The sequence below is a fragment of the Echinops telfairi genome, unplaced genomic scaffold (assembly GCF_000313985.2).
Source record: "Echinops telfairi isolate 266 unplaced genomic scaffold, ASM31398v2 ScPeMD7_7425;HRSCAF=8463, whole genome shotgun sequence".
Taxonomy (NCBI): Eukaryota; Metazoa; Chordata; class Mammalia; order Afrosoricida; family Tenrecidae; genus Echinops; species Echinops telfairi.
In genome coordinates, this window is record NW_022111325.1 from 2,118,902 (window position 1) to 2,131,718 (window position 12,817).

A 12,817-nucleotide genomic window follows, 5' to 3' on the forward strand; every position below is an offset into this window, starting at 1 on the left:
TGTTGGGGGTTTAAGTGGAGAGAAAATGTTTTGAGAATGATGTACAAATGCACTTTACACAACTGATGTGTGTATGGATTGCGGTAACAGTTGTATGAGCCCCTAATAAAATGTTTAAAAAATAAAAAATAAATAAAGGGAGACAGTGTCAAGGAGTCCACATAGAAAAAGAATGGAAACTGATTGTCATAGCAACTGTATAATTCTACTTGATGTGATTGAAATATGGAATGATATATGTATTAAATGCCAACTAATTTAAAAAAGTGAAAAATAAGAAATGTCAATGGCTAATATCCACACCATTTTTTTCCTCTTCAGAGTTTTCTTCAGTGTGTACATTAAATCATTAAGAACAAGCTTGACCTCAATGATGAGGTAAAAATAATAACAAGAAAACAAAGATCATATCAAACTAAAACCAAAGAAAAAATATTTATTCTTAGTGATTGACTACGTACACTGAATACTCACCGACGTGGATGGGGGCGGGGAATAACCCACACTCATGCTCTCCGGGAGTGTACTCCAGCTTCTCTTTTTTTAGCTGGATCAGTCTGCGCTTTGGGCTGCAATCAGGAAAATAATGAGGCAATGAAATTTCTTCTTGTGGTCGAATGTAGACAGATCATGCCATCAAAATAATTACATTAACAGCAGCTTAAATCTTAAATGCATATATTTAGAAGGAATCTTAAAATTCTTTTTTGGGAGAATGTAACAAATACTTCATGAATTAAAACAAACAAAGATGCAAAAAACACCTCAATTTCTGAAGTTACCTTTTGTAGTTATTCCTAAGAAACAGGCTCTTTATCTTTTTCTAATAGTTTTCCTGAATGAACTCAAATTCAAATATGATCATAATGACTGTCATAATTGCTAGATCAGGAATTTACAAAGTATTTCCACATATTATCTCATATCAATCTTGTGAAGCAGGTTTAAGAAAATATATTTGTTTATTTAACAGATCTGGAAATCTATGAAGTTCAGTGACTTCCCTTAATTTAAAAAACTGGTAAGAAGGTGATTTAAGATTGAAACCCTAGTGTCTTATTCAACTTTTAAAAAAAAGCATTTTATTGGGGGCCAGTACAACTCTTATCACAATCCATCCATCCATCCATCATGTCAAGCACATTTATACATTTGTTGCCATCGTCAAAACATTTTCTTTCTACTTGAGCCCTTGGTATCTTATTCAACTATGATCAACTATATTCTTCGTTTTCTTTATCCCACAATATTCCTTATGTAAAATTAACCTCTTTCATTCATTCTATTAGTAGGTACAGTGTACAATCTATCTGGGATTCTGCTTTTAATTCTTTGGGTACATACCTAGGAGTGAAATGCATGGTAATTCTATGTTTAACTTTTAGAAAAATGGCCAAATTTTCCCACAGCAATTGTACCATTTTATAATCTCATCAGCAACGGATGAACATACCACTTTCTTCACATCCTTGACAACACCAGTTGTTTTCAGTTTTGTTTGAATCTATTAATGCTATTGAACATGTTTTCATGTGTGTACTAACAGAATGTATTTCTTTTATGTTTAGATATATTTATAATGTTCTGTACTCATTTAAAAATTGTGGTTTGTCATTAATTTGTAGGAAATCTTTATTTATTATTAAGATGTTAATATAAAACCTGGTTCCCGGAAAATTTGTTAAAATTTGTAGGGTTTCTCTTCATTTGATTGAAGAAATATCTGGATTTTTTGTGTGAGAAATAAAATTTTGGTGAAGTTTCATTTCTCTAGTTTTGTTGCTTCTGCTTTTTTGCTCATACCCAAGAGTTCATTCTTCAAAATGGTTTTCTTCCAAAAGTTATGGTTTTGTCTTAAATTTAAGTCTTCGAGCCATTTTGGGTTAATGCTCATGTATGTTGTGAGGTATGGGTCCAGGTTTGTGGGAATCTAGGTATCCTAAGGCTGTTTATTAATGTGACTATTCCTTTACCATTATATTGACCTAGCATCCTTGTTACAAATTGTCCAACCATAGATGTATGAATTTATTTTTGGTCTCTCAATTCTATCCCATTAATCTACAAGTCGATTATTATACCAGCACCAGACTCTTTTGATTAAATCGCTTTGTAATATGTTCTGATCAGAAAGTGTGAGTGTTCCTAACTTTTCTTGTTAAGATTGTTTTGACAAAGAAGGTTGATAGGATTTGATGGGAATTGTGCTGAATCTAAAAATTGTTTTACATGGTATTAATATATTAACAATATTTCCATCCATGAGTATGGAATGTCATATTTATCTAAGTCTTACTTTCCAATAGTATCATGTTACAGTTTTCAGTATACAAATCATTCACTTTCTTGGTTGAATTTTTTCCTAAGAATTTGTTATTAAATTCTTCTAGATGTTATTTTATTATTTTTTAAGATGTTAAGTCTAAGAAAACATGAGACTTATTTTTGTATGTTGATCTTTTGTCCTGTCATGTTGCTGGATTTATTTGATCGAGTAGTTTTTCTGTGAGATTTTTGAGTTTTCTGTAGATAAGATAATGTCATCCTTGGAAGGGATAGTTTTAATTCTCAATTTTGATATATTTGGATATAGTTCTTTTCTTACCTAATTGCCTTTCAGTACAATAATGAACAGTAGTGGCCTTGTTCCTGCTCTCAGTCTTCATCCATTGAGTATGAAGGTAAAGGTTTCCCTCTATTCCTACTTTGTTGAATGTTTTAATCATGAAAGGGTGCTGGATTTTGTCTAATGCTTTCTCTGTGTCAATTGAGACGGTAAAGTGATTCTTTTCCTTTGTTCTACTAATGTGGTGTATTAAATTGAATGATTTTCTAATGTGGAACCAACCTTCATTTCTGGGCTAAGTTTCATTTAATCATGGGTACAAAACTTTTAATATTCTTTTTGAATTGGTCACTCTATGTTATTAGTGAGCTTTGCATCTATATTGATAATAGATAGTGGTGTTTTCCTTGTGGTACCATTGTTTGGTTTTAAGATCAAAGGAAAGCTAGCCTTATAGAATGTATTAGGAAGTGTTTTTTCCTTTTTTTCAAAGTTTAAGAGGGTTGGATTCATTTATTTAACTGTTTAGTACAATTCCCCAGAGAAGACATCTAGAAGATGTTTAGAAGATGTTTGAAGATGTTTGATTAAAGACACTGTTTCTTCACTTATTATGAGTTTGGTAAATTCTATTGCACATTGTTAATAGTATGACTATACTAATACTCAATTTGTAGATAAGAAAATTGAGAACCAGATGTTCTTAACTTTTAAATGTGGAGCTTTCCAGTGGATCACTTGTTTACCAAAACTACTGAGAAATCATCAAATCCATATCCATTTGTAAATATCAGATATCAGCTATGGATAAGACAGTTTACATTCTAATTGGGTAGGTAAATAACTAATGAAATAACTAAGCAAGCAGAAAATAATAGAAAACAATTAATGGTGGGAAAGTACTTAAATGTGATAAGTAGAGAGTTCTTGGTAACTTTTAGAATCAGCAGTCAGGGTAGGCTAATCTGAAGAAATGATATAAAGTAAAAGTAAACATTACTGAGTTGTCACTCAGGAATGAAAGGATATAAGATCTCGAAAAAGACCACAAAAGAGGAAACTGTTGACATAAAAATCAAAGTTGGAATGAAGCTGGTGAATGAGAGGAAATGAAAGAAGCTCAGGTGGTTGAAGCAGTTCAGGTAAAGTCAGTAGAAGAGCTAAGGAATTTGGTAACAGCTACAAAGGCGGAGGGGGAAATAAACTAGATTGATTCACCATAACTAACTAAAACCAAACAAAACTGCACTCAGTCCATGAAAATTCCTAATCCTATAGGACAGGGTGGAATTGTTCCTGTATCTGAGACTATAACTGTTTATAAGAGCAGACCAAACCAAAACCAAACTTAACTGCCATCGAGTTGATTCCAACTACTAGTAATGCTATAGGACAGGAGAAAGGCCTTTCTCCTTACAGAGAAGTTGGTTTCAAACTGCTGACCTTGTAATTAATAGCCCAACATGTAGCCACTACACCACCAGCGTTCTTACTTTTTTCTTATTTAAAAAATTTACCCCAAATAATGATTGTAAACAGAAAGACAATATTCTTTTAAGTCAACTAAAATTTTATTTCATCATCATCATCATCATCAACCATGGCCAATTAGATCAAGTGAGCAACTCTGTCTAGACTCAATCAAGAAAATTTTATCTGTTCCATTAGTTTCAAGATTTACGCAAACTAAAAAAAATAAAATAAAAAGATTTACCCAAACTAACTAGACATAAAAGGTTTTTAGCTATTGAAACAGGATTGGCAGTAAAACCAACACTTTAACTTGCTGTCATTAGGGTAAGAAGGCATGTAATAGACTGTAGTCAAAGAAGAAAATATTTTGCACAACTTTCTCCAAAGCACACACCACACATATAAAATCCAAGATCATATGAGTAGTTCTAATTTCCAAAATAAACAAAACCTAGAATAATTCCCCACATTATAAACAAAAGTATTTATCCTCGATTTTGCAATGCAGAAGTCAAAGATATGTGATGCTGATCATGTGAAGAAGTGTTTACCAAGTTCTTGGCCAAGTCTGATTCTGATTCTGATTTAGGAAAGGGCATTATTTCTCTGTTGATGATAGCAACATGAGAATCTCTCTCTCTTAATTGTCTGGACAATGTAACTGCTGTGACATGGCAGATAAGAATATTTAGTTTTCTTTTTGCTTTTGCTTGTTTGTCTTGAAGATTCCGTGATTTACTGGCATTTTCTGCGATAGTCATAAATTCATGTGTGACTCACTACTAGCTCAACTCACTACGGAGAATACTTTTTTTGTATATTAGAATGAAGGGCAGCCATAATGAGCTTCCATAAAGGACAGGACGTTTTTGTAGATGGTTCTTACTTTTGACTCGTAGCTAGAGTTATAAAACTGAAGGTACAAATTATGTGTGTAATAAATGAAAAAATGGCCTTTTAAAGAAGTTAATTAACTTTTTATAAATTTCACTTTATACTCAGCATTGTGGCTAGTTTTCTTCCTTTTGAGGAGAAACTTTGGGAGATTAAATTTCTTTTAGCAATTTGTTGCTAGGAGTACTACAGGTAAAATCTAATTCAGACAGTCTCAAAGTAGATACTCATACATCTATGAGTACCTAATAAAAAATAAACTAGCTATTGTCCTTAATAATTGCTACTATGTATATCTTGACTGTAAGACTAGTAGTAATAAAAAAGACTGGTAGTGCTATTACTAAACATTGGACTGCTAACTGCAAGGTTAGTGGTTCAAACCTATGAGACCTCCATGGGTAAAAGACAAGGCTGTCTGCTCCTGTAAAGATTTATAGCCTTAGAAACCTTACATAGGGTAATCATGAGTCAGAATTGACTTTGATGGGAGTTTGAGTAACTTAAATATGGCCCCTCTGCTCCCTCAACACAAAAACACTTTGTTCTATTAACCTGGCATTCCATGATGCTCACCTTCCCGACACAATTGCTGAACACAAATGTGTGCATCAGCAAATGTGGTGAAGAGAGCTGATGGCGCCCGGCTATCAAAAGACATAGTGTCTGGGGTCTTAAAGACTTGAATGGTAAACAAGTGGCCATCTAGCTAGAAGCAACAAAGCCCACATGGAAGAAGCACATCAGCCTGTGTGACCACAAGGTGTCGAAGGGATCAGGTATCAGGCATCAAAGAATAAAAAATCTTATCATTGTGAATGAGGAGGAATGCAGAGTAGAGACCCAAAGCCCATGTGTACGCAATTAGACATCCCCTTACAGAAGGGTCGCAGGGAGGAGTCGAGGCAGTCAGGGTGCAGCGTAGCAATGATGAGACATACAGCTTTCCTCTAATTCTTTAATGCTTCCTCCCCCCACTATTATGATCCCAATTCTACCTTACAAATCTGGCTAGACCAGAGGATGTACAATGGTACAGAAAGGAACCTGAAACACAGGGAATCCCAGGACAGATGAACCCCTCAGGACCAATAATGATAGTGATACCAGGAGGGGAAATGGAAGGTGAGGAAGAAAGGGGTAACCAATCACAATGATCTACTGGTACATATAACCCCCTCCCTGAGGGATGGACAACAGAAAAATGGGTAAAGGGAGACATTGGACAGTGTAAGGCATGACAAAATAATAATGTATAAATTAGAAAGGGTTCGTGAGGGAGGGGAAAAAATGAGGAGCTGATACCAAGAGCTCAAGTAGAAAGAAAATGTTTTGAGAATGATGAAGGCAACAAATGTACAAATGTGCTTGACACAATGGATGTATGTATGGATTGTGATAAGAGTTTTACAAGCCCCTAATGAAATAATTTTTTAAAAAGCACATGTAATATATGAATGCAGTTTAAATACTAGATTAAAAGCAAAACAATAAACTATTATAAAAATACTTTCAAAATAACAAAGGAAATATAAACTGACACGGGATGATATTACTGCTTGACTATTTCTCAGATATGAGGACGGCATCACGCTGTGTGGGACAATATACTAGTTCTTATGTAAAACTACTTGTTAAACCCTTAGGGGCAAGCATATGATCCACAGTTTGCTTTCGAATCACTCAGTGGACCAAAAGGAAAACAGGAACAAAAATGTGTGTGACTATGTAGAGAGCTAAAGCAGGTATGCAGGTTGTTCCTTGCTGGAAATCTAGATTAGGATATATGGATGTTGTTCATTTTAATCATTCTTCCAACTTCTCTGAAGGTTCTATTCTTTTCTAAATAAAACTTTGGGGAAAAATAGAAATCTGTACAGAGTCAAGAAACATAATTGCCACTGCATATAAAATTAACTTTTCTAGGATTTAAGAAAAATGAATCAGATAATTGCTTTCTTTTTATTTTGATGACATAATTTCTAAGATAAGTTTAAGTTTTTAAATGCTAACACATTTTATTTTTACTGAGACAAAGTGACAAGCACCCCAAACCCAATGCTATATAGTCGATTCTGACTTAAAAGTAATTGTATAGGGATTTTTGAGGCCGTTCCCGTTGGGGTTGCTGGTGGGTTTGAGCCACTAAACTTTGGTTAGCAGCACAACACTTAACCTGATCATGTCACTAGAGCCCTTATAGTGAAAAGATATTTTAAAAGTACCATATATACTCGTGTATAAGGTGAGTTTTTCAGCACACTTCTCATGAAGTTTTGTGGTAAAATTAGGAGCCTTGGCTGATATTCAGGTGGACTTGACTCAAGTATATACAGTATTATAAGCATTTAACTCCCCACATTTCTAGTTTACACACTACCCCTATTACAATAGTAATGCTGCCATTCTGAATCCCTATAAGACATAAATTAAGTCCTAAGTTACTTTACATACTGCATCTTCTTAGCACTTCTGCATTCTATTATTAATAGGTTGAGATTTATGATTGCTGATCAAGGGCTTGGGAATCTATATTTTTTAAAAGATCTGAAGATCATTCTTAATATTGTCATTGGGAAATACTGTATTCCAGTGTCTCTAAATTCACTGCCATTGAGTCAATGCTGAGTCATATTGATCCCCTGTGGTTTTCTGAGACTAACACTTTATGGGAGTAGACAGTTCAGTCTTTCTCCTTCGGAGTTACTTCTGGTTTCAAGCATAATTCAGCCAAATTAAAGATTAGAACAGTGGTTCTCAATCTTCTTAATGCCACGACCCTTTTTCCTCATGTTGTAGTGATCCCCCAACCATAAAATTATTTTCATTGCTACTTCATAACTATAATTTAGCTACTGTTAAGAAATGGGCAAGCTCGTCCTTCCAAAAAAAAAAAAAATGGGCAACCCCAAAGGGGTCACGACCCACAGTTGAGAACCGCTGGATTAGAAGGATGTCTACCAATAGTGCATTCTAAACTGAGGTAATGGTGTGTTCTTAAAATTGGTGATATTTTTTATAATATCTGTATTAAACCTTGTATTACATCTTATACCCATCAGGCTCGGATTAATGAGCAGACACGTCAAAAACAGTACAGTGCTGGTAAGGCCACTTTAATCTCACTAGAGGGGGCTATGGCAACATAGCTACTACTATCTCATGCCAATTGCAAACATGTTTTCCTAAACCATAAAAATGGACATAGCCAACTTTCTCTAAAAATCAAAAGAACTTAATTAGGATGACGACTCTCTCCCCATTCTCCCCCAGTCCAAGGTGGCAGACCAATCGTTCATAATGATGTCATGACATGATCCAAGCTACCTGAGGAGCCAAACCAAAGAAAGTTCCTAAGTCATGTCGGTTAAGGCAAAAACAACCAACTTTTGGATGTGGCAGCTAGTAGCCAGTATCATTATTAAAACTGATTTTTTAAGTTTTTCTGTAGAAAACCAGATAATGGATAGGAAGCACTACAGCTTAAACATGGTGAATGCCTGTTGACAACAAGAGATAGGACAAGTCTTTAAAAGTGTGAAAGAGGAGGAGTTAAGAATTACTTTGAGGCCTTATGTAAGTCAGACATTTTGTCTATAAAAGTTCACGGAAAAATGACACTGAAAGACGGTGAAATTTCCCTGTAAACTTTTTGAAGTCCTCATGCATTCAGCTCATTTGGGTAGCAACAGAGCATAGCAGACTAGATCTTACACTTCAAAAAAACCTCAGCGGGGTGCCAGCTAGATGACTGTAAGCGGCCCCACATAGTCCACAAGCAGACACCAGCAGAATTAACTTGTGAGCATCGCCAATCTACAGACTGGTCAAGGTTACAACATCTAAGTGAATAAGGAAGCAAGAACAAGGTGACTAAAAGTGATCGAAAAGCCGTTTGCCTACTTGCTTAATCTCCCACCTCTCCCTAAGCAAATAGAAAGAATGTGAGTACTTCTTAACTCATTCTATGAGACCAGCAGTATCTCAAGAAAATTACATACCAGTATCTCTTGATAACATAGGTGCAAAAATTCGCCGCAAATATAAATTGAACCAAAATGTATAAAAAGAATGATATCCTATCACCAAGTATGAATTACTTCAGGTCTGTAAGGCTGCTTCAGCACCTGGAAAATAATTACTGTCATCTGTCACACCAACAGGCTAAAGTAGAAAACTGCTATCTTCACATCAATGGGAGAAAAAGATTAAAAAAAAAAATCCAGCACTCATTTGTGATAAAAACTCTAAGCATACTTGGCATAGAGAACTTCCTCAATGTGATTAAGAACATATACAAAAAACCTACAGCTCATGTGATATTTAATGATGAGAAAATAGATGATTCTAAGATCGGAAACAAAGCACGGATATCTATTCTCACCATTCCCATTGACCATCAGATTGGAAGTTTTAACTAATTCACTAAAACAAGGAAATAAAATGTGTACAGATTATGACTAAAATCTAAGCTGTTCTGTTTTAAAATTTTTACTTAGGTTATATTTACATGACTGAAATAACAAAAATAAACAGAATTTTAAACCTGGTTTTCCTAAAAGATGAGTGGTGTGACTTGAGCAAGCCACTTAATCATTTCTTAGTTTCAGTGTTCTCACCTATCAAATGAAGGAGTAAGTCAGAAAGGGTTATTAATACAGGCCACTGCTAGCTGTAACATTCTGATACTCTAACTTTGTTCTTAGGCAAACATACTGAAGGAAGGTCTCTTTTTAGAATCTCTCACAGGCAATCTGGTGTCACTTTACTCCCCAAAGGAATTTCATGGTCCCTGTGATCAGAAAAATTTTATCAAGAGGATTCTAAATAAGACAGAACAAAAGAAATGCACACTAGAAAACACAATAAAAAGTAGGTAAAGAAAAACTCCGATCCAAACCAAAGTTTATTTAAGGTACAGTATTAAAGTATTCATATACTTTGATTTTCTCTATGATATAATTTAAAAACTACAAGTACCTAAATCTACTTTATACAAGGAAATGGTGTGAGGTTAACATTTATCTAGGCCATAGTCTGCATTTAAATTGTTAATCAGATTATTTCTGAAGCATCTTCAGAGGAAAATGAATCATATGCTGGTTAGTATTCAACCCTCCTCAAACCATTAGATTACCTATTAAAAAAAGCATTGTTATCTACCGTACTATAAATGTCATTCTGAAAAATCAGAAAACTCAGTGTCAAACAGTCACACTTCGATGTGTTCAAGACTCAGTCTAGTGCTGATTTTACTGGCAGTTTTTGTGACTTAGTTAAGTTCTGTAACCCTTCACTGTCTCAGTTTTCTATGAGTACATAGTATGTACCATATGGTACATAGTAACCATATGGTTTACTATTCCTATAGTTTTAAAATGCATTTATGAAGTACTTTGGAAATTTAAATAGATAATAAATGTACAATAGTACCATTTTTTGCTTTATATCCAAAGATGGGTATTATTTTGAGAATCTGCAAACATACACAAAAATAGGTATCATTAATACCAAGAAAATAAGACAGCATTTCATAAACTTTAAAATTATACTTTTACATAATAAACTATTCTAGTTTATATAAAGGACATAGTAATCAAACGTCATGCAACGAGTTTGAAGTGACTCAGAGGTGCCTCACAGGGCAGGCTGGAGCTGCGTGTGGAGGCCACGGCCTTGAAAACTCTATGGAGCAGTTAGTTCTACTCTGCAACATGTGATCACCGTGAGTTAGCTGCAATCTATTCACTGTCCACTAACAAAACCATCAATACTTTTAAATAGCCTTTGCAAATGAACTAAAAGCTCTTGTTAATCTAGTATAGTTGTTCTATACTGTGATGCACTGTTATATCCTCTAGGCAAAAGTTCACCTTCAACTTCACCTTATAGCTGATTTTTTATATCACTTTTAACTTTTCATAGATAAAATTAAGTTTAAATTGCAAAATATAACATCTTTCTAACTTCAAGCAATAAAAACAAGTATGAAAAAAAGAAATTACACCTTACTTTTCCTTTCCCAAATTCTGCATCCTAGAGAGGTGTGGCTCCTAGAGTAGAACACATCCATGTCCTAGCTGCAGAACCCAGGGATATATTAGGTTACATGGCAAAGGCTGCCAATTAGCTGATCATCGAGTATCCCAACAGGTTCAATGCAATCACAAAGGTGCTGATAAAATGGTACTTGTAAAATGGAGATAAATGCATCAGCCTCAGAGGAAGTGAAGCAACTACAGGAGCTAGGATGTTGGAGTGAAGCAAAGTGAGGACTGAAATCATCAATGCCAGCCTTGAAGATAGTAAAAGACCACAAATCAAGGAACGCAGGAAGCCTCTAGAAACTGGAAAAGGCAAGAAAAAGGGTTCTTATCAAGAACTTCCTGAAGGAAGGGAAACTGCCAACACTTTAATTTTACTCTGATGAAACCCATTTAAGACTTTTGACCTTAAGAACTGTAAGAAAACAAATGAAAAGCAGAAGAGTTTGTGGCAATTTGTTATACTATCATAAGAGCTAATCCCACAGAGCTCAAAGGGGATTTTCACTATTATCAAGAAGAGCTTGAGAGGAGCTGATATTAAGGGTTCAAGTAGAAGGCAAATGCTTTGAGAATGATGATGGCAACAAATGTACAAATGGGCTTGACACAACGGATGGATGTATGGACTGTGATAAGAATGTACGACCCCAATAAAATGATTATAAAAAAAAAAAGAAGAAGAAGAGCTTGAGTAGCGTGCATGCTTTGGATGAATGCTCGGTATCTACCAGACCCAGAAGATGAAGGAAGTTTAACATTGGAAATGTCAAAAAACAGCACCAGAAGACCAGCCATGGCGTACCAAACACACAGAGTGAGAAATCTGACTGTTTGGGGAGGAGGCTTCCTGGTAGAGAAGTGTGCCTCTGAGCACTTACTGGCAACGTTTAAGAACTGTCACACTTGTCCAAATAGAGATTGAGAGGTTGGAAGTTGTTCTGATTGAGGAACTGAACTCTGAATTGTAGTCGACTGCTTCTCTAATAAATCACACAATCCTAAGTGTGGTCTCTGCGTTGCGTGTGGCCACTGCAACAAATTACTGGACGCAGCAGAGAAGTAGAAAGTGCTCTGGGAGGATGCTTGGGGTCAGAATGAGCAGAATGGTTGGATCGTGGAGGTTTAAATGACCTCTACTTCAGAGCAATAAGCTTTGGACTGATGGTGATTCTTATCCTTCCTGATGCCTTGAAGTTACAATGAGGACTTCTGCAGCACACTTTCCTTGTTAATAGTTAGATGACTACATTATGACATATTTTTTGATATTTATATGAATACCTTTTGTTTTCCTAGTACAGTCATCGGGAATAACGGCCGTATTTCTAGCCATCTTAGCAGTCACGGGACTACAAGTATAATTTTGTAAGTTGCCTTATATGCTTGTATCCTCTCCCTCTCCCTTTCTTTTTCGCTGCCTATACCAAAGACCGATTTCCAGCAGTCTTATAAGAACATGACATAAATCTGGAAAGAAAAGCCTAGTGCTGAGGTAGAAGAAAGAAAAAATAGGAGCCTAGGTTCCTGAAGAGACTCATGGTACTATGTTGGCCCTGAACTGTACACTGCAAAAAATATAAAAATAAAATGAAAATAAATACAAAACACTTAAAGCCATTCTTATTTGGGAGGGTTTCTTATTACTGTGCCAAAACCAAAGTGTAAATAATAAAAATGCAAGTATTTTTTTTATATTATGCATTTTTATTAATTTAGGAGCATAACTAGACCAATTTTCTTTGGATATTGTACTGGTTGTACATTTTTTTTTTCTCTTTTTTAACATTTTATTAGGGGCTCATACAACTGTTATCCCAATCCATACACACATCAATTG

The 12,817-nt window shown here is 35.1% G+C and overlaps 1 protein-coding gene across 3 annotated transcripts in view; it reads right to left on the reverse strand.

The window, feature by feature from the left end:
* ASH1L (ASH1 like histone lysine methyltransferase) overlaps positions 1-12,817 on the reverse strand; it is a 214,268-nt gene that overhangs the window by 79,038 nt on the left and 122,413 nt on the right. For all 3 annotated transcript variants that reach the window (XM_004714678.3, XM_045298503.1, XM_045298502.1), the window contains one exon: positions 475-569. In XM_004714678.3, coding sequence (XP_004714735.1) covers positions 475-569 — 95 coding nt within the window. The remainder of the gene's footprint in view (positions 1-474; positions 570-12,817) is intronic.